We start from the raw sequence: 22930 nt of genomic DNA, 5'->3' as shown, positions 1-22930 counted from the left end.
AATTATCTATCTAGAAAGGGATTGATGGACCCCCACCATAGAAATGAAAATCTTAAAAAAGATTGGTATGTGGCAAAAAATCCACATACATGTATCAAGGGCAAAGATTCTTTAGGTGATAAGATAACAAACTATAGTTTACTTATTAAACCAAACTAAAGGTTGATAACAATCTTAGCTCTACTTTTATATAAAAAACTAACTTGAAAACTTAAAGAATAGGTAAAAAAGCAATGAAAATCAAAAAAAGTTATTTTAAATTAAGGAGGTACCTACTTAATAAATAGGTACATTAATTTACCAAACTAAAGTAGTAGGTACCATAATATATGTAATTGGTAATAAGGTAATGAGTATATTTCTTTACATGTCTACTTTTTCCAGCGGTTATTAAAAAGCTTGTGATATCTCCACCGAAGTTTGGTTTTTCAGGAAGAAATATTTGTAATTCCTTTGTTTTGAAAAGATATTAGATGCTTTCTGAAACCTGACGTGTTACTGTTTTTCATTTTTATTCCAACCTTTCTATGTAGGCACAATTTACACAAAGCAATTTGGGATGCATGAATTATTTATTTGCTTTTAGGTCTTTTAGATCTATGACTTCAACTCTCACTACTCCGTTTAGAACTATTTCAATCTTCGTCCCTCATGTCAAATTGTAAAATTGTCACTCCGGGAAAAACAAGGATTAGATGAAAAACAATTATTACGTTTAGGTTAGTTTAGTTGTTGATATATATATATATATATATATATATATATATATATATATATATATATATATATATATATATAGTAAACTCTTAAATATTGGAGAAATCTGCAAGAAAGACTCTAATAAGTATCAATTGTTTCGCCGAACGTTTTTGCCAAAGAGAATTAATTTGGCTTCTTCAGGGCTGAAAGAGAATAAATTATAATTAGCTACCATATATTATCTATAAAAACATTATTGATCTTACCGTAACTTAGAATTGTAGAGTTAGAATATTAAAAAAACTTTGCTAGTGACAACATAATGGTGTTTTTTGTTACTATGTGCAAAAAAAGATTTTTTAACGTTGGAAATGTATGGTAGCTTTGAACTTATAACGCAAAGGTTTACCCAAGGTTAATCGAAAAACCCAATGTAACTACATTTAAAATGAGGTAATTCTTTGAATTGTCGGCAATAACTAGATTTTTGATTGTTAGAAAGTTTAAATGTGAGGTTGTGTTTTAGCCAGAACGCACGCCCTGACAAATTCAAGTAGTTCTTTTGAATCTTTATGTCGTTAAGGTTCATTGGTAAAACCGAATGAAATTAAATCCCAGTATAGGGAAATATTATTTTGATTTTTTTTTTAGTTATATTATATTGTTCATGTATTATTATAATATTATCTTATTGAGATGTATCTAAGAAAAGCAAGGGAATGTTATCTTTTTTAGTTAATGAAAATTAATTATAATAGTAGGTTAGTTGTTAACAACTTGATTTGAAAAAAGTTTCGATTAGATGTTCGGGATATGCATTCTTTAGAAGAGCATTTTTTGCTTTTTTTATTGCAGCTGGTCTGTATTTTGGATCTGTTAGTTGTATAGATTTATCTGCAAGACTTATAATTACAGACTTCTTATGGGAGAATGGATGATGAGAATTGTAGTTAAGATATCGTGAAGACCATGTTTCTTTTGTAAACCACATGGTTTTAGTGTATTGTTTATGCTATGTAAGGTGATATCCAGAAAATTTATTTTATTATTTTGTTCAATTTCTATAGTAAAATTTAGTTTTGGATGGTAGCTGTTGAAAATATCTAAAATTTCGGTTATTTTATTTGTTGGAATAGCACAGATACAGTCATCGATATAGCGGTAGAAGAATGGTATATTAAAATCTAAATGACTCATGACAGATTCTTCTAAGTCTTCCAGAACCAGTTGGGCAATGACACTAGAAATACTTGCACCCATTGCACATCCATCCATTTGTTGGTATATTTCATCCTTATATAAAAAGTATGTTGAGTTTAACGTTAACTCTACAGATGATTGTAATTCTTGCAATGGGATGTTAGTGTACTCTTTTATGTCATTCCACTTCTTTTTAATTATGTCAGTGACAAGTTTTATTGGGATGTTAGTGTATAGTGAAATGACATCTAAAGATATTAATTTAGGTTATCTGGTACGTGAATGTTTTTAATTTTAGAAATAAGGTCATTGGAATCTTTAATATAATAAGGATTTGTATTTGTAACATTAGAGATAATATTTTTCAAGAACTTTGAAAGATTTTCGAAGGGTGGTTGAATGCAAGAAACGATAGAACGTAGAGGTATATTCTCCTTGTGTGTTTTAGGTAAACCATAAATTTTTGGTGGAATAGCGTTATGTATCTTAAGTGATTTTGCTGTTTTGGTGATATATATCCACTTTTGTCCCATCTGTCAATAAGAGAATTATTTCTTTTTTGGAAGATATTGGTAGTATCAGTTCTAAGTTTATCATATATGGTTTCGTCTTTTAAAAGATCATTCATTTTATTGTCGTAATCATTAGATTCCATCATAACGGTTTTGTTAGTTTTGAATTGAATTAAATTAGTGATGAAAGGTGGACGAAGAGATTGCTTGAGTGAAGGCTGAGGTTGGACAAAAGCAGTAGAGGATGACCCTCTACTCGTTGGACTGACGATCTCAAGAAAATGTCAAAAAATTGGATGAAAAGTGCTCAATATAGAGCACAATGGACAAAAATGAGGGAGGCCCATGTCCAACAATGAACGCGAAGGGCTGGGCGATGAAGATGATGGTGAATAATAAAAGAGTTAACATATTTGTAATAAATAAAAATAAAATTTAAAAAAAAAATTTATTTTCGATTAGTAGGATGTAATTGTATATTAAACATAGTTTTTGATTTCAAACAACTTTTTATAATAACAATTTTCTATATTGTGAAATATAAAGGTACTTCTCTGCCGAGCCAAATTCATATTTTTTGACAAACCCCGTATAGGGCTTAAAAAATTGATGTCTAATGGTTGTGTTTTAATTTTTAGATCATGCAGAAATTTTTATAAAGAACACCTTATTTTTCATAAATATAACAATAAAAGTTTCCTATTACTTCCTTATTCTTGCTCAAAGATACCATTGTCTTTTTTATCATTTCATAAAGATTATGTTAAGTTATATTCTTTGAAGACATGCTGTATATTTCCCTTTCTGAGCATACTATGTTCTATTTTTTAAGGTCCATCCCCTCATTTCCCCATTTTATAAAATTAGCTTGGCAAGAACAAATCACCCGGAATAACTATTCTTTTCAGTGTTTAACCTTGATCTATCGATTTTTAGCTGCATTGTATCCATTTTAATCGCCCTTATAAATAGACCTGTGCTTTTCAAACTTCCTTCGATTTTGTCATAAAATAAATACAGTTGACGTAACGCCTTCACGCGCTGTCACTTTGATTTATAAATAGATAAAAACCGAAAATAAAAGAGTTTCAGCTTTCTATAAATTATGTAAGTTTAGTGTCAGAGGATGTTGTGTGGGTTCATACAAAAGTTATTGAATGAACATTTTTATATAAGAGAAAAAGCCTGAATAACTTGCTCTTAAATTCTACTTTATACAAATATAATACTAAATAACAATTTGTAAAGTTTCTCTTTTGTGACTTTGTACCGCAATAATTTTTAAATGAGCATTAAAGTTATTTTTATGTTGTCGTCTTGGGTTTTGGACAAATAGCCTGCTATTTTTATTCGCTCCGTGCGTGACTGACGCGACACCTACCGCCTTCATCTGACAGATTTGGACCTTCCGATTTGAGGTTAAACATGTGTTAAATACATACGAAATTGACAATTGTTAATAATTGTTTTTTTAATTATATTTTTTCAGTTTATGTAAGTATTATTAAATGTAGTATTACAAACTGGGTTTCTAAAAATTCACCATAATTTATCTTTTCAACCCCAAACGGAAAAGAAAGGGAAAAATCTAGTACTGACAAATCAAGGTTTTCATGTGGAAGAGCATGTAATTAAAACAATAATAGTAAACGTTATGATATAAAAGCTAAAGTCATCAGGCAGGCTGCAGTTAGTGAAGCTTTATGAAATATCATTTAAGATAACTTATTTAATTTTTTTCTATTTCAAATGCATAAAAATATAATTATTTGATATTTACTTTTTCATATTAATAGCACGAATCCTTTTTTTTCTTTTCTCTAATTTATATGTAATCTTTGGAAACCTATAAAAACTACACTCACTATTTTTGCTATTATTAGCACAATTAAATACTCAACATGTATTTGCACCCATTTTTGATAAAATTTATGCGTAAAAAGATAGGTCCAATTTTGTCATACTTCGCCGCTACGCACGCTGGCATCTATTTAGGTATCCCTACCATGGTTACGCACAGATAATAATATGTACTTACCTTTTCTATGTTTAAACCAGCATACCTTTTTAGAACATGGTCAAAGCTACCTCTTGCCCCTTTTGTTACTTACCTTAAACAATTCTTACTACGCTTCTTTTATCTATTCTGTTAATGAGTTCGTGACACTTTTTTCTTTTCAATATCCAGCTATTTTCCCAATTGACCTGATTGACCTTACTTTACGTAAAGTGTCAAGAAGTTCAAACAATTAATTTTTGTCGATTCATAAGAGAGCCGTATGAATGGCCATGTCAGTTGCGTGCAAGGGAACGTGTTCTGTGCAAGGTTTCTTTAACAGCGGACAACTAAATAGATGTGTTGAATTTTGAACTGCCGAACATTCACACAGGGTATCGGAGTCAGCAAGTAACAGTCCCCAATTTTCCATGTTAGTTTTACACTTAGACACTCCGACTAACAGAAGATTGAGAGTCCTGCACATAGGGTGAGGAAGATGGCTAGCAAACAAAAGTTCGTCCTGAAGATTCAGTTGGTAAGACGAGTTCTTTCTGTTTTATCTTGCTGATGTGTTAATCTGTCCAAAGACCTTTTTCTCGAGTTTTTATGTAGTAGGCTGGTACTTAATCGTATAGTGGATATCTCGAGTCTAGAGAATGTTCGAATATCGCGAATCTAGAGAACGTTTCTTCCGTTCCACTTCTCTAGCTACTTATTTTCGGATATTATGTGCTTAGTAAAATAGTGCAAAGCTTATGTATGGGTGTAAATATCAATATCAAAGATTCACTGATAATTCTTAATTACAACATCAAAAGCGACCGGAGATAAAGCTCACACACGAAACGTAAAAAAACTTAAAAAAATCTTGTAATCAGAATCAACCGAGACAAACATTTCCACCCTTTTATAAGAGAAAAAAAAACCGCCCCTAAAAACGTATCTCCTGGAAAAGCCTCACGTTTCTACGGCATCCACCGCGAATTCATATTCAATTGAGAAAAATAGGTAAAAAATTGGCTAGCACATTTATTAACAAACATTACTCAGACCAATAGAATGTCACGGAAATTTTACATATTTAAAAGTTAAGTTCAAGTAAAGCAAGGCAAACTAGCTGACCAACCAAAAAACTATTGACAAAGTTTTCTATTCTCTATAACGTATAAACAACTTAAAATACTAATTTTTAAAATAATGAGCCTAATAATCCTTAAACCTATTCCAATCGAATCAGCAGGTTCTAAATCAAATCGAGGTTACACAGAGCAGATCTTATCTCTTTGTACGTACGTGGAAGCCAGTTTTTAAATAAAAATAAAGAGTTCTTCTGCTTTCATAGATCTGTCAACAGCTATTGACACAATCTGGAGAGAAAAAATGATTTATAAACACTTAAGCCTTATTACTTGCAAATTAACCGTCAGATTAATAGAAAATATGCTTACCCACAGAGTATTTGTATAATAATTACGGGATCAGAAATAGGGACACCCAAAAACTCAAAAATATTCTGTCACAAGAATCGGTACTCACAATACGGCTTTTTGGACTTTACATTGCAGACATGTTAGTGGCTGGTCTTTATTAACATAGACAAAGTAAAAGCTGAAGAAATCCTGATGGAAGACCTAAAATTTATGTTAAGTTATTTTTAAAAACAAAGACTTTGTATTATTACTATTGTATTATTGTATACAAAAATTTAGCTTTTTTATCTTTTCAGGTAGTACGAAGTCTGTCGTTAAAACGTAATGTAATATATAACTTTGCAGCCTCTTCCAATAAGGACTCCTATGACATTTTATCATTGTATTACAATGTGCAATAGAAAATACATTAAATATTATTATAGCATATGCTCTAATAGTTACCTCGGCAGGAAAGGAATATCCGTGGATATAATGCTCGGATCCCTGCTGGTTTTCTATACCATAGTGGATATAGATTTCTTCAAATTGGTATCTGTATGCTAAGGGTCCTCCAGTTATATTTACAAGAGTTTTGCTGTCTTTATCTATACGGAACACCAGCGATTGTCCAGTGTTGTGAAGCATACCATTCACCTAGAAAAAAATGTCGAACATAATATTTAAAAATAATGGAGGCACGGATTTACTATTTTTAAAGATGGAGACTTTGTTTTCAAGTATCAGAAAAAGCAAAAGTATATTTCCTTTGTTCTGTCGATTTATAGAAGGTAGTTGATCTTGCTAATAGTCATGCAATGTTAAACTTCCATGGCTGGCGCTTACAATCTGGACACTGCAGCTGACTCGAGGAGTATTTGTCCGCATATATTTTTGGTAAACCTATTGACTTAAATAAGTCAATAGGTTTAAGTTAGCCTATTCTAAGTAAAATGTTATAAAATATTAAAATAAGTGATATCGGGATTACATTCGGAAAGAAATTTATTAAAAATCGAAACAACTGATTAGAATATAAAAGATTTAATGTTTACTAAAAAAAGGTATATATATTTTAAATGTATAAAAAAGATATTCTCAAAGCAATCTGGGCATGCATAGATAGTGTGTTCACTATACATGTTGTTTATTCTGTCACAAAAATCACATTTGCCTCTACTACTTTCTGAAATATGTTGAGGATTACAGGATCTACCTTAGTGATTTCCTTTATTATCGCTGATTACGTGATATATACGCTTGACAGGCACAAACGTTAAACTGCGGTTCAATAAGATTTAGCGAATGTTAAATTATGCAAAAACTTTCTTCGTGGTAAGCGAATCTTGTTATTGTTACAGTAGAAAAGGACCATGGAGTTTATACAAATTAAATTTACCATGAAATTTTAAATTCTTGGTAACTTCTTTAGCATCTGGCCAATACGTAAATTTTCTAAACGTCTTCTAACATTTCTTGAAGGAATACGTTTCATCAATTTAGTAGTTATGTGTCTTATGTTCCAAAGAAAAGCAAGGCTGTGCTTTTGGTTTCCACGATCATCAAAAAAAATCCACTGATGTTGAAACTAGAATACCTGACATTATTGCATTTTCTAATAAAACCAAAAGAATGTTTTATAATGAAAAAATAATTAGAAAACAAATAGACGAGTAGCGCAATACCTATAACCAAAATGAAACTTAAACTCGTAGACATTACAGATAAATTTTCGAAACCAAATTCAAGAATTCCGCTTTAATCTGTGCCTTCTTAAAATTTCAAGGCAAAACAGACGTTGATAAAGATGTTAAGAGAGACATGGGGAATCTAAAAATTGCATTCCACAACATCTCTCCTCAACTAACCAAAATTCTTAGCGAATTGGTTTCTAGTACTCGTACAGAGTATATGGAAATAAAAAGGAAAAGACAGTAAAGATATTATTTCACATACAAGGAGCTTGCGCATCCGTTTATACGTATTTCGGCCCAATAGGCCTCATCAGAATGGCTTTTGCAAACGCTCTGAACGTGAAATAAATCTTTTCTGTCTTAGGAAGCAACTCTAACATGGCTTCGTATAGACGCAATGTAGCGACATCTGATAATAAAATCGTAGACTAATTTTCGAAACCAAATTCAAGAATTCGGCTTTAATCTGTGCCTTCAAGAATTCCGCTTTTTTATTATCAGATGTCGTATCTATACGAAGCCATGTTAGAGTTGCTTCCTAAGACAGAAAAGATTTATTTCACGTTCAGAGCGTTTGCGAAAGCCGTTCTGATGAGGCCTATTGGGCCGAAATACGTATAAACAGATGCGCAAGCTCCCTGTACGTGAAATAAAATCTTAACTATCTTTTCCTTTTTAAAATGAAACTTCTTAGAAGTTTCTCATAGTAGGGATCTAGCTCTTGCCTTAGTACATAGCCATCGCGGTATTACTGTTGTGAAGATTATTGATATAGCTGCAGCACCTAGGTCATGTTCTTAAAAGATCCGAGTATCTCTGTTTGGTTATATCCTATTCAGATCTATGTTAGTATCCGTTATTCATAGGAACTTTCTTATTAGTCATTGAGATGCGGCGTCCTGAGAATGAGAACTTCTGCTGCCCAGTCTATCATGCGAAAAGTAATAGGAAGCTTAGAGATTATTGGATTTTGTTATGACTATCCACTTATTTTACCAACATTTCAGTTAAGCCTTCAATCGATGCTCTTAGTTTTAACTATAGAAATTATACGTTTAAAGTAGATTGGCAAATATTACAGTAAAGCCAGCTCTTCAGTCTTCCCTTTTGTTATTAATCTAGATTCCAAAAATATCTCGTCAAAATTAACAGATTTACCTTGAATAATTACAAAGAAAATTTGTTGCGACATCAATCACTTTAAACCAGAGCTTTAAAATGCAGCTAAACCGTTTATTTTATTATTTAATGTTCCAATTATTCCTCGTGAGGCCCCAATTAATATTAATTTACCCCAAACATTAACACTATTAGCAAACAACCCTCCAAACTTCCAAGAAATGAATATTTAATACCACAACAGCGTGATGGCTGTGGAAAAATATATCTGGAAAATTACTCTTTGGTTTAAAGCATAATCTATCACTCCATGTATGGTGTGTTGTGGTTTTGCGGCGCGCCACTAATGATCCAGATCATTATACACTGTTAGAATCGACTCACTTTTCGCAGCGAGCAAAAAATTCAATCATCTTAAAAAACACTTAAATCTGTGACTTGCATTTCGTTGGAATTATTTCGAGAAATTTCCTTCGTTAGGAGCAGACTTTTTTCCCGTTCTAGTCGCTCTCTGATTCGTTTTTTATTTACTTTGCCCGGGGAAAAAGTTACTTTCTGATGATCTTTCACTTTCTGGAGCTTTTTGGAGTTGATTAACATGCCTGTTTACGAAAAGCGAGTTTAAAATATGATAGCGTTTTTAAGCTTGGGGATTTGCTTTAAGGATTTCGATTCGGGACGTTGTAAAAGATTAATGTTTGTTTCAAAAAGAAAATAATTGCATGTTAGTAAAATTAAGACAACATATTCAGAAACTTTTAAAGCAGAAATATGTTTTAAATCATTACCATTTAACCTTGGGAGGTTTTAGCATATTTAAAACGCCACGCTTGCCGAGCGGACAACGAAATTTATTTTGTCTAAACACTTTCTTTAAAAAATCTAAACAACGTAAATGGACATGGATCAGCCCAGACAAGAAAACTAAGAACGAAATAGACTATATACTCTCCAATAACAAAAACATATGCACTGACGTGACAGTACTAAACAAATTCTATACCGGAAGTGACCATAGATTGGTTAGAGCGAATATTAAAATACAGACGAGAGTAGAACGAAACAAACTTATTAAACGAGAACGATACCCAACCACCGATGTCCTATTTTAAAAACAAACGGAATACCAAAAAGAGCTAAGCACAAGACTAAAATCAGTAGAGACACTGAGACAAATGGATATAAACGGACTAGCCAATAAAATAAAAGTAACTGTAACAACATCGGTTAAGAAAATATGCTCAAACACGAAAACAGCCAAAACATCTAAACGTTAACCTAATATAATTAAATTACTAAAAGAAAGACGAAACAGAAGAGATCGAATTTCGGACAGCTTCAAAAGTTTAAACAAAAACGTGAAGAAAGAAATTAGGAACGATCATAGAAACTATACTAACAATCTAATAAAAAATATAATACAAGATAACTGCAATATGAAAGTACTCAAAGCAAAAAACTCAAACGGCACAAGAAAAATCATAGAAATAAAAAATGAGAAAAACGTCACCGTCCGAGACAGAAAGGAAATAAGCGAGGCCATTGAAAAATTCTACACTAAATTATACTCGGCAAATACACAACCACAACAACGACGTACTGAACGAACAATAATTAACACCGGCTCAGAAGAAATACCGGACATAACCGACTATGAAATAAGAATGGCCCTAAATCAACTAAAAACGAATAAATATCCGGGAGAGGATAAAATTACAGTCGAAATGTTGAAAATCGGTGGAAGAAAAATAGAACAGGTATTAAATATTTTATTTAATAAAGTAATTGATGAAGGAAAGATTCCTCAAGAATGGTACAACTCCGAAGTCATTTTTCTATTCAAGAAAGGAGACAAAGCAAACATCGAGAATATCCGACCAATAACCGACCAATATCCTTGCTCTCACATCTGTATAAATTACTAACTAAAATCATAACCAACCACCTAACACATAAGCTCGATTTCTATCAACCTATCGAGCAGGCTGGATTCAGAAAACATTTTAGTACCATAGACCACTTGCACACCGTAAGAACACTGATAGAAAAATGCACCGAGTATAATGTTCCAATTCATATGGCGTTCGTCGATTTCCATAAAGCATTCGAGTCCATCGAATTATGGGCAGTGCTTGAATCTCTAGAAAATGCACGTATAGATTCAAGATACACTAACATAATTAAAAACATATATAAAAATGCCACCATGCAGATAAAGCTGGACGAAAGCACAAAAACTAATCCCATAAAACTACAACGGGGAGTAAGACAAGGAGACACCATCTCTCCCAAACTATTTACCCTTGCTCTAGAAGACATTTTTAAGAAACTAGAATGGAACAATAAGGGTATCAACGTCGACGGATCATACTTAAACCACTTGCGATTCGCAGATGACATAGTTTTAATAGCCGATAATATCCAAGAACTAAATGATATGTTACAACAATTAAATGCAGTTACAGGAGCGGTAGGCTTAAAAATGAACTACAGCAAAACAAAAATACTGAGCCGAGACCAGACAAATATAACAATACAAAATAATACCATAGAAAATGTTGAACATTATGTATATCTAGGTCATGTTATCAAACTAGGAAAACCAAATCAAGATGCTGAAATTAAAAGAAGAACACAACTGGCATTGGGCGCTTTCGGCAAATTAGCATATATCTTGAAAAACACCTCCATTCCTGTAAACTTAAAGAAAAAGGTGTATAACACATGCATACTACCAGTTTGTACTTACGGCTTGGAGACAGTAGCCCTTATCAAAAAATCTGCTAAAAAAATTAGAAACAACGCAAAGAGCAATGGAACGAATCATGCTTGGAATATCACTAAGAGACAAGATTAGAAACACCGAAATAAGACGTAGAACGAAGATTAGGGATATTGTGGAAGAAATTGCAAAAATGAAATGGCGCTGGGCAGGTCACGTAGCCCGATATAATGACAACAGGTGGACACGGAGAATTCTAGAATGGAGACCACGGACGACAACAAGAAGCACGGGAAGACCTCAAAAAAGATGGGTAGATGACATAAGAACAGTGGCAGGCAAACAGTGGATTAGATTGGCGCAAGATAGAGAAAGATGGAAGCAATTGGGAGAGACCTACATTCAGGAGTGGATGGAAAATGGTTGACAAAGAAGAAGAGAACCATTTAACCAATTTAACCATTAATAACAATATGGATTGTGGAACATTTTTTGGGGAATAAAAGAGTAGAAAATTATGACGTGAAAATAATTGCTGGGGAGCTTAATACAAAAATTGGCAAAGGGCAATTTTTCCAACCAACTATAGGATGTGAGAGCTTGCATGAAGAGTAAAAGGACAACAGGTAAGTCTAATAAACTTTGCAAGCACCAAAAATATGATAGTAGGAGGAACAAGATTTTACCATAAAATAATACACAAAGGAACATATAAAGCACCTGACAATAAAACCGTTAACCAGATATATCACATCTTAATAGATGAAAGTCATTCTTTCGACTTGATGGATGTTAGAAGCTACCGAGGTCTAAACATAGACAGTGACTACTTTCTTGTAATGACAAAAATTAGAGGAAGAACTTTAAACCTAAAGAAGGATAAACATACGAAACAAGACAGAATTAATGCTGATAATCTGTGCATTAAAACCGTTGCGTGCGAACTGGATGAATAAATAAAGAGCCTGAAAACAGAGGAAAAAGTGGAGGAATTGTGGACAAAATGTAAAAATACAATAACTGAGAAGGCATCCGAAATATTGAGGAAAACCAAACCAGTTAGACAAAACGAATGGTGTGACGAGGACTGCCAAGAAGCAAAGCAACAGATAACAAAAATATAGCATACCTGTATCACCTGTACCATCTGTACCTGTACCAAAAGCTACTAATTTACACAGTTGGCATAGTTGGAAAATACCAGGTCGAATTTACTCCAGAAAAATCAACAATTGATCAGATTCACTCAATAAGAAATATCTTCGAGAAAACAATAGAATTTAACATTGAAACCAATCACCTATTCATCGACTGCATACGACAGTATCAAGACAACAGTACTATACCAATTAATGCGTGAGTTTGGTATACCAGAAAAATTTATCCGATTAACGAGAATGACAATGTCTGACTTAAAGTTCAGCGTTAGGATACAGGGAAAAAATTCTCGATCCTTTGAGATAAAGGATGGACCCTTTGGGTTGCCTCCTCTTTAACTTTGCCTTGGAAAAGGCAGTCCGAGATACACGAATTAGTAACGGCGGTATTATTTACAATAAATCGATACAAATCTTAGCATACGCTGAAGACATTGACATAACAGGGCGGCGTAGCAAGCGAGATGTTCAGCTATACAGATCGGTCTAGTCATCGACGAAGAAAAATCACGTACATGTTGGTTACTAAGGATCCTATAGCAATTTGGAAGTTATATCTTTAAACGTGTTAACAGATTTTCATATCTTGTCTCGCTAATGACTGCTACTAATAAAATAGGCAAAGGAATTAAAAGACGAATAAAACTTACAAATAGGGCATACTATGGACTCCAAAAACAATTCCACTCAAGAAATATCTAAAGAAAAATTAAAATTATTGTATACAAAACACTGCTGAGTCCGGTTCTCACATGCAGGGTGAAAACATGGACTCTAACGCAGCAAGATGAAAGACTTCAGGGAATATTCGAGTGTAAGATACTCCGCAAAACATTTGGAGCTATAAACGATCAAGGGTAGTGGCGTAAAAGATTTAATTTGGAATTATACAAACTCTTTAATAAACCAGATGTCGTAACGTTCATTCAAACACAGCGACTTATGGGTCTGACATATAATACAAATGCCTGATAACATGATTGCTAAAAACGACAAGAACACCTACAGGAAAAAGAAGCAGAGGCTGACCGCGAGTTAGGTGGTTAGATCGAGTTGAGACCGACTTAGGGATAATAGAGATTAGGAGCAGAAACTAAACAGAATGGCGACTAATCTTAGAGCAGGCCAAAATCCACAGAGGATTGTAGAGCCAAAGATGATAATGATGATAAAAGAGTAGAATGCGAAAACATAGAGTTGGTTTCAGTTTACTCCACTTAGCCTCTTCTACTTAAATCTGACTGCCACCTTCACTCTATTGCCTCCTGTGAAATCAAGCAACGCCACTGGCGTTGTAGTATCCAGTAGCTAACTTGGGTAGAAAGTTAGGTCGGAACTGGCGAGAGCAAGGGAAATGGTCCTTCAAAAAGCGAATGTAAAAAAACCTATGTTATAAAAAGTACAAAATAAAAAGCCGGACTATTTAACCTACCAACAAATTTGGAAAAGAAATAAGGAAAATGATTTAAAAATTTGCACGTGGAATGTAAGTACCTTTTAACCTAGAGCTACTCATATAAGAAATGTATAAAACCAAAGCAGACATCATTGCTTTACAGGAAATGAGATGGAATGGATCGTGAATCCTGGAGAAAAAAAGAACTGCAATATTACAGCAGACACCCTACTTGTCACAAATTTGATATCGAATTTATTGTGAGCAGCAGGATTCAACACAGCGTAATTGACTTCAAGGCTATTGATCACAGAATCTGTCGAATAAGACTTAAACGAAAAGTTTGCTTATGTTAGCCTTATAAGTATTCATGCACCAACCGAAGAGAAAGAGGATAATAAAAAAGACATGTTCTATGAGGCACTGGACCGAGAGTAGGATAAGTGTCTAAAAAATATTAGCAAGAGACTTTAATGCTAAAGTCGGAAGAGAGAATATTTTTTTTTCCGCCAACGATAAAGGAAGCTGACTCAAATGACAAAAGATTATTTTGATTGGCTGTTGATTGGTATAACCTTTATCCACTAGCTTAAAATACACCCCCTAAAAACCAAGATATTGGGCAATAGGCGAACTGCAAGGAATGTCTACGTCAAGAAGCAATTTATGGTTGCAACCCTTGCCGAGAAACAATGATTATGTTACCTTTACGGTAAAGCTAGCATTGCCAATAACTGTCTCAGAAAATGGGTACAGGGATCATCTTGGCGGCATATTTTATTGCTTATTAATTGGCGTTAATTGGTATAGTAACCAATCCCCAAAAACTGCTCCATTATACCCTGTCTCAAAACACACCCCCAAAAATTCAAAAATAATATTTTTTACTTATGTTTTTATGTCATAAATGGTAATTTTAGGCTTTTTTCAGTGTTAAATTGTTTATAACTGAAAAACGATCATGTTTACAGAAAAATTACAACAGAACTAATTTATTCAGAATGTTTCAAAAAATTCAAAAAACAATTTTCGAAACCAAAAAAATTAATTGTTACAATTTGTTAAAACAAAATTAAAAAATGAATAAAAAATATTAATTTTTAAGGTGGAAAACATGAACAACGGCATCAAACACAATAAATAAAATAAAGTGACAAAAAATAACCAGAAAAACTGTAAAAAACTAGAAGATAAACAAATAAGACTATAATAAAAAATTAACGCACTAAAATATTATAATTAAACAACGACATGGAATATGTTGACATAATATTAACATTGAAGTTTGATAAAAAACCTTACTTAGATTTACTTACTTTATGTTTATCTATGTGTATATGCCTAAGATACGGATCAAATAAGAGCTTATCCGGCTCCACGTTGATAGGCGATTGTCGACGCCCTTTTGAGCACATGTTCCACTGAGGGTTCATCAAACCCCAATATCCTGGCCCTGAAATAAAAAGAAAACACTTTTTATAAAAAATCCAATGTCAACAAAAATTTTATAAGAAAAATTCACGCCTCAAAATGTTTCGGTGCACAATAAATCGTTTTTAAATACATTATTTTGTTTATAGAGTTTATAAAATATAACTTGTCAGATTACTCTAATGACCTTACCAAATTTATTTGAAGAACTTAAAAAAAACTATGTTTTCATATTTATTATTATTATTAATTAAGTCAAATTAAAATCAATTGTATGAAAATTCTAAGGAATAAATATTTTATATCACCGAGAACTGAATAACCATGTATCTATCGTAAAAAATGGTTCCGTGCTCCTTAAAAGGGTAACTATAAAAACATTATCAGTCGATTATTTTTCAATTTTCCTAAATTTTTTTGAAATAAACCTTAATTATAATTCAAAACATTTGGAAGTTTTATAGCACAAGATCTCAAAATCGTTTAGCCGTCTAAATAATCATATTTAGATTACGGTTTAGAAAACTTTAAGAGGTGAAGACTTTTAGACTACCTATGATTTTTTAAAAATAATAAATTCAATTTCGACTTGGATATTATTTTTTGTTATAAGTATATTTGGAAGAATAATGTAAAAGTTAGTAAAATAATTCATTTTGTTGGTTATTACTTTGGTGATCAATTTTGGAATTGTGTTGTAGCATGTTTTTCCTTATAACTATAGAATATTTAAAGTGTATAAAAATGTATTTGAAACGCCCCTGGCTGGTACGTAGTAATAATCTGAAGTTTTGTTTATCGAGGTGTATATCCAAGACATCTAAGAAAATATTAACCTCGTGCCGTAGAGTCTATTTGTGTCTTAATTAAATAAATTCCCACAAAAAAATTTGAAGGCCCAGCATTCTTAAGGTCCATTATCGAATCAAAAGCGAAATTAAAAAGAGAAAGGGGTGACAGCGAAAAGATGGTGGAGGTAGAACGTCAAAAGAATCAGAGAGAACGCATTGGGGTCTGAACGATACAAGGTCATTTTCGGTGATAGTTTCAAAAAACTGGCAAATTTTGGTTTAATTCAAGTGAGTTTTGGTTACAAAGAAGGTGATTAGGTTCAAATGCTATTTGGCAGTCTTTGTGAAGTGAGATAATCACCGGTTTGTTGTTGTATTCCGTGTCACGGGATTTGAAAAACAGTATGTCTGACGGCTAATTCCACATTATTTTAAGTGAAAATTGAGCAGCCGACTTTTGAAGAATACATATTGTTATCATCAGGATAACCTGAAGTCAAATTCTATGTTTGATCTCCCCAAGGTTTGTCCAGCTCCCATTTTGTCTCCTAGGGGTCGAATCCAGATCGTTTGAAGTTTGTGTGGGACAGGGTTATTTTTGTATCTAATTACAAGGTAACAAACTTTCTTAATAACTTAAAAAAAAATAATCAACCAGTGAAGCAAAGTAGTTTTGTTAAATGTTTCCAAGTTGAATAAACATTCTTCGGTAATATACTTAGATTTGCTTTCATGACAAATTTAAAAGTTATAAATAAAGCTAATTGTCATATTTTAGTGTTCTTATTATTTAATCTTATCTTATCTTATCTTATCTTATTTAAATCTTATTTATATACTGAAATATATGATGCAATACAAGGTCTGTTATATTATGGGAAGATACTCGTGGCGCCAGAAGAATCTGGCGATGTTGCCACTATTTTAACAAGTGCTAATGAACGACGTGGGTGATTTTCACCCCACAACATAGTTGCTGGCTTAATTATATTTTATTTTTAACAAAATGTGTTTAATTATAAACTTATAAATCGTTGGTCAAACAAAAACAAATTTTGGACTACCCAGCCATGCTTTAGTCTCCTATTCAATTAAATATAGACAATAAATTCTTTTGAATTCAGCTAGTCTAAAGTAAAAGTATTTGTTTGTATCCGTTTGGATACAGCATCAATGATCAAAGTTATTTGTATCTAAGAGGATACAAATGGCGCTTAACGTGTTAAAATTTTTTTTCGCCTCACCACTGGTTGGAAAAAATAATTAAATATTTAAATTCAATAAAACTTTTTTAAAAAAGTAATCATATGACCTTTCTGATATACACTAGTTAGTTTCATGTACTACAGATTAAGTATAAATACGACGTTTATATTTAAAACTTATAGTTTACGTGACAGCGCCATATTCGTTTTACTTTTTTTATTATTTAAATTCCCCAAACTTTTCCTAAAACTCGGTAACCACTTTACATAACAACGTAAACAATTGTCTTTGGCGAAGTATTCCTATTTTCCTTCCAAGCGAGACTTCCGTATTTGGCTTATGGAAATTGATCCCCCGACTCTGTATTACCAAGAGAGAAGGAAGACAATTTTATTATCTTGTTTATTGATGTAGGGGATATCAAATCTGCAACAGTAATACATAAGAAGATATAAAAGGGGGATAAAACGAGAGATGTCAGATATTAGATTTAATACAAAAATAAATTGTAAAACGAAGCGGATGAGAATAGAATATCGCCAAGGGGGGCTTTTTGTCAAACGAGTTGTAATTTTTAGAGTAGGTAGTTTTATACATATTTCTATACTAAGGAATATAAAGGTTAAAATATTTTTGGTACATGTTATTAGAACAAATGTCAAATGAAAACTTAAGAATAAAGAAATAAACATATATTCATTATTTATTAATTGTATGAAAGTATATGATAAATATAGTGTACCGAAACATATATTTTACAGTATGGTAAGCGGGAAAATTGTAAATAGGATTGTGGACCAGTAGTCTAAGGGCCAACTAAGGGTACCGTGACCTTTTTAACTCTGATTTGTAAACTAAAGTTTCTTTTATGTATTTTTGACTGCTGATTACGAACTTTAAGGGTGAATTTCGATCATCGATTTTTGATGGCCAAAAATTGTTATAAACAATCAAATTCATAGTAAGTTCAGAAATATATATACCTAGGCCGAATTCTGAAACTTGACAAAAAAAACCAAATTGCGGAAATCACTGGAAGAGCAAAACTGGCATGGGCAGGATTTGCAAAACTCAGTTGGATACTGAAGAACCGCAAAATATCACAATACTTGAGAAGCAAACTGTTCAACCAATGCATCCATCCTATCATGACATATGGATGTCAAACCTGGATCCTAATCAAGGCAAATATGAATAAACTAGCCACAACAGAAAGTCCAATGGAAAGAGCAATATTAGATATCCGAATGTCAGATCAAAAGAAAAACGACTGGGTAAGATCAAAAACAAAAGAAGACCTTACAAAGGTAGACGACCAAGAGGAAGACCACAAATGAGATGTATGTTGCTCAGGATAGAGATCGATGGAAGGAATTGGGAGAGGCCTATGTCCAAATATGGACGAGATAAGGCTAAATAGAAGATGACATAGTTACCATTTACACGCTGGAGAATGGTCTCGAACCTCTTCTTGAAGCTTATGGAGTTCATGTCTTCACGATAGTCTCCGGTTTTCTTTAATATAAAAACAAAGGTACCATTAGAGGACAAAGGAGGCAAATTAGACGCTGGCCCTTACTTAATGGTTCTCGGAATCCTATCGATAAACCTTAAACAAAGGCTTACCGTGTATTTGTTACTGTTCTATTTTGCCAAACTTTGGCGATTGTATGAACTAAGTCTTGTCAAGGTAAAAATTTTTGTGTTTTGTCGCACAATATTTTCGAATTGAGCATAGATAGTTACGTATTTATGATATTATTTCTTCCTTATCTGTTAAAATAAAATTTTGACTATATTTTGTATGGCTTGTATGGTAAGTTAAGATTATGTAATTCTTTCTGTAATAATTTACGGCTCATTTAAGGAAAATTATAGATTTTGCATATTTAGCTTAATACAGATTTTAGAGTGGGAGACATATTTTCAGAGAAAAATTAAAGTTTAGTTCTACGGATAATATCTTTTTGAGCTTTATTAAACTTCCGTCCACATTCATTTTTACATAAAGGTTTGTTAACCACTTGTTAGTTTTTTCTCGCCCACAATACGTTCAACTGTTGCCACTGATACTGATGTTAAAAAACAGCTTCCGTTGATAATGGCATCTATATTTATCAAGGTATAATTTGGTCAAATTACTTATTATTTCCATAATATTTGAAACAACATTTAAAACAATTCAAAAGTGTGAAAAATAATATGTGTATTTGCAAAAACATACTTTTTCGTTGGATTATACGACATTAATTACTGATTACGTAACCTAAATACAAAATTATGCAATTTATTAGCAAATTGAGAGGTTTCCAAAATTACCACCCTTATATTTTATTCACTACCTGTTTATTAATTAACGTTAGATCTGACTAATTCGATCCAGTCGGTATCCCGGTGCTTCTCCGGGTTATTGCATTAGAGGCCTGCTCCCTCTTTTATTATGGTCAATATTGTGTTAATGACAAACTATTAAGGCAATCACAGTCACCCTTTCCGTTTTCACCTATAGGGCGGTTATCACTAAGTGGGGAAATTATTTTTGAGGGAGAAATAAAAAGAAATTGGGGATTAGCACGAGGTTTTTTTTTGTGGTTATTATTAATGAATTTATTGTTCTTAATTTTTTTAGTTTTAGATAAGTTTTGAAATTGCTTTTGTGTTTGTCAATTTATTAGAAAACCTAAGCATACATCTTTTTACCTAAATCAAACGTTTCTATTGTGGACACTGGATACAAAAGTTGTGGATAAGTAAGTGAAAATTTAGGAAGACATAATACATAATGATGTATAATAGAACATTTTTTGTGAAACAGCTGAAAATTAATAACGTAATGGCATAAATCAGTAATAAAAATATTATTTTAAATTTTTTTCAACTCATGATACCTGATGGCGATTGAGTAGGTAGTATTGCATGTTAGCAGTACCACCAGTGCGAGCACAAGATGTCTTTTACTCCCTTGGGTGCTTCTTTATGATAAGAAGAATTAATACTACTTACTTTATTTTTCTGATAACATACCATTCTTTAAAATATTTTAAACTACTGACAGATAAAACACAGAATATAAACGATATAGAGAGGTTGCTATAAGTTTAATATTATCACCCATAGGTGGCAGTTTATGTCAAAACTATGACAAACCTATTAGGGTGTTAATTAATTTGTAATTGGTTTGGGAATATCGCTACAGTAAGATATTAGTTTCTTCGAATGGCCAAAAACTCAAGTACAGCTTATGAGAGAATCAGTTATCTTCACTTATATTGATCTCTTAAAGCTCACTTCTTAATAAATAAAATAGTTGTGATAATGTTTTTTCTTGGGGTGTAGGGTTGTGTTATAGAGGTAGTACCTTTTATTGGAACGACTACATCGAGCGTCATAGACGGGAGATGGTTCTTGATAACTGGCCCTCATAAGACACCTAACTCTCACTTATGGCTCCACTTGCCACACCCCGGGCAACTGCATTAGTCTGCAGGCTAAACTAAGTGAGGGTAGCCAGATATTGCGAAAATTTTACCGAGTTATTACCGGTATAAGCAGTCCCCCACTTACTGACCAACGGCTTCGGGCGAATGAGTTAGTAAGTGTTTAGGGCACTCTTTTGCCCTGGAGTTGAGAAATCGGCTCCGAAGGCGGATGAACGGAAAACTACTTGATTACATATTTCAGAGCACATTATGAAATGACAAATGAAAGTAACAGAGTGCTATACGATCGAGCAAGCAACCGGCACCACGTCGAGTCCGGGTCGACGGGTGTGAAATGGACGACCAGGCAGATGGATGTGGGCAACCAGGCTACATCTGCGAAATTGGTGTCTGAAAACCCAAAAATAAAACTACGTACAAAACACCGTATATCCACATGAAACGTTAGAGGTTTGTTCTTCTTCTTCTTAGCCTTCTGTCGTCCATGTTTGGACATAGGCCTCTCCCAACTCCTTCCATCGGTCTCTAGCCTGAGCAACATATTTCCAATTTCTTCCGGCTATTCTTTTAATATCATCAACCCATCTCATCTGTGGTCTTCCTTTTGGTCGTTTACTTTCGTAAGGTCTCCAATGTTGTATTGTAGTATTCCAACGTTGGTATTTTTGTCTAGCACTACGACCTGCGAAGCTCCATTTAATTTTGCCAATTTTTGTTGCTATGTCCTCGACTTTTGTTTTGGATCTTACCCAGTCGTTTCTCTTTTTATCTGACAATCATATACCTAACATTGCTCTTTCCATTGTTCTTTCTATTGTGGCTAGTTTATTCATGTTTGCCTTGGTTAGGATCCAGGTTTGACATCCATATGTCATGATAGGAAGGATACATTGGTTGAACACTTTGCTCCTCAAGTATTTGGGTATTTTGCGGTTCTTAAGTATCCAACTAAGTTTTCCAAATCCTGCCCATGCTAGTCTTGCTCTTCTAGTAATTTCCGCACTTTGGTTCTCTTTGTCAAGTCTCAGGATTTGGCCTAGGTAGATATATTCCTGGATTTGTTCTATCTCACTGCCATTTATAGTTATACGTCTGGGTTCATCTGTGTTTGTCATTATTTTTGTTTTTTTCATATTCATTTTTAGGCCGACGTATTGGGAGCTGGCTCCCAATACGTCGGCCTCACTCCTCTCACTCATCTCCTCTCACTCCTCTCTTAATGGGGATGGGATTTGTATTTTCGTCTAGTTGTACTATCTACTATATACTAGTTGCATTTTTATATATATTATGTATTATATGTATAATACATAATTTATATAATTATAACATATATATTATTATAAGGATGTGTAGAAGTCTTCGACAATATTTGTTATTTTATATTTGTCCTTCTCTTCCTTATTGTTGGCGTCTTTAATTTTGATGATTTTTTGAACTCCCAGTGCGGGTCTTAGACATTTTAAGCCTCTGTTGTTTTCAATGACTCGCTCTATTAAGTTCTCGTTCCATTTTTGTATGTCGCGTTTTAGTTCTTTTCTAATTGTTTTATTAAGTTCTCTGTATTCTTGAGTATGGCGTTTGTTTTGTGCTAGTAGTTGTCTTCTTTCCGTCATTAGCTGTTGACAACAACATAAGATCTGCTGAAAGGAACAGTTGGTGGGTTTGGAATAGGTGAACGAAATGAGAGAGGAGAAAGGCTATTACAATTTGTCATCGATACTGAACTTAGTATCATGAACACCATGTTTAAGCACTACCAACTTGGACTTCACCGGGGGGAAAATATAAAAATCAAATAGATTATATTCTGGTCAGCAAACGATGGATCAGTAGTCAACGTAAAGACAAAACCAGCGGCTGATTGCGGAACAGCCCATAAACTGTTACAATCCGAATCCCGTATCAAATTTCGTAAAAAAACCGAAACAAATAAAACAATTAAATATATACCTAAAGAGCCTGGAAAATACAAAGAAACACTAAGACATAGTAACACGCCAAACATTACTGGCGATCCCAATCAAACATGGGAACATACAAAGACGTGGATTATAGACGCAATAAATATTACAAACCCCAAAGAAACCAGAAGGAAAAAAAACACTGGATGACTGATAAGACACTGAATCTAGTAGAAGAACGAAGAAAAATT

General features: G+C 33.1%; 1 protein-coding gene across 1 annotated transcript in view; it reads right to left on the bottom strand.

Moving 5' to 3' along the window:
• LOC140437924 (carbonic anhydrase-related protein 10-like) overlaps positions 1-22930 on the bottom strand; it is a 907307-nt gene that overhangs the window by 377362 nt on the left and 507015 nt on the right. The window contains exons 3-4 of the mRNA XM_072527712.1: positions 15224-15360; positions 6285-6476 (exon numbers count right to left, since the gene is read on the bottom strand). Coding sequence (XP_072383813.1) covers positions 6285-6476; positions 15224-15360 — 329 coding nt within the window. The remainder of the gene's footprint in view (positions 1-6284; positions 6477-15223; positions 15361-22930) is intronic.

The sequence above is a fragment of the Diabrotica undecimpunctata genome, chromosome 1 (assembly GCF_040954645.1).
Source record: "Diabrotica undecimpunctata isolate CICGRU chromosome 1, icDiaUnde3, whole genome shotgun sequence".
NCBI classification, from domain to species: domain Eukaryota; kingdom Metazoa; phylum Arthropoda; class Insecta; order Coleoptera; family Chrysomelidae; genus Diabrotica; species Diabrotica undecimpunctata.
Note: the sequence above shows the minus strand (reverse complement) of the source record. Positions and strands in the feature narration are given on the sequence as shown.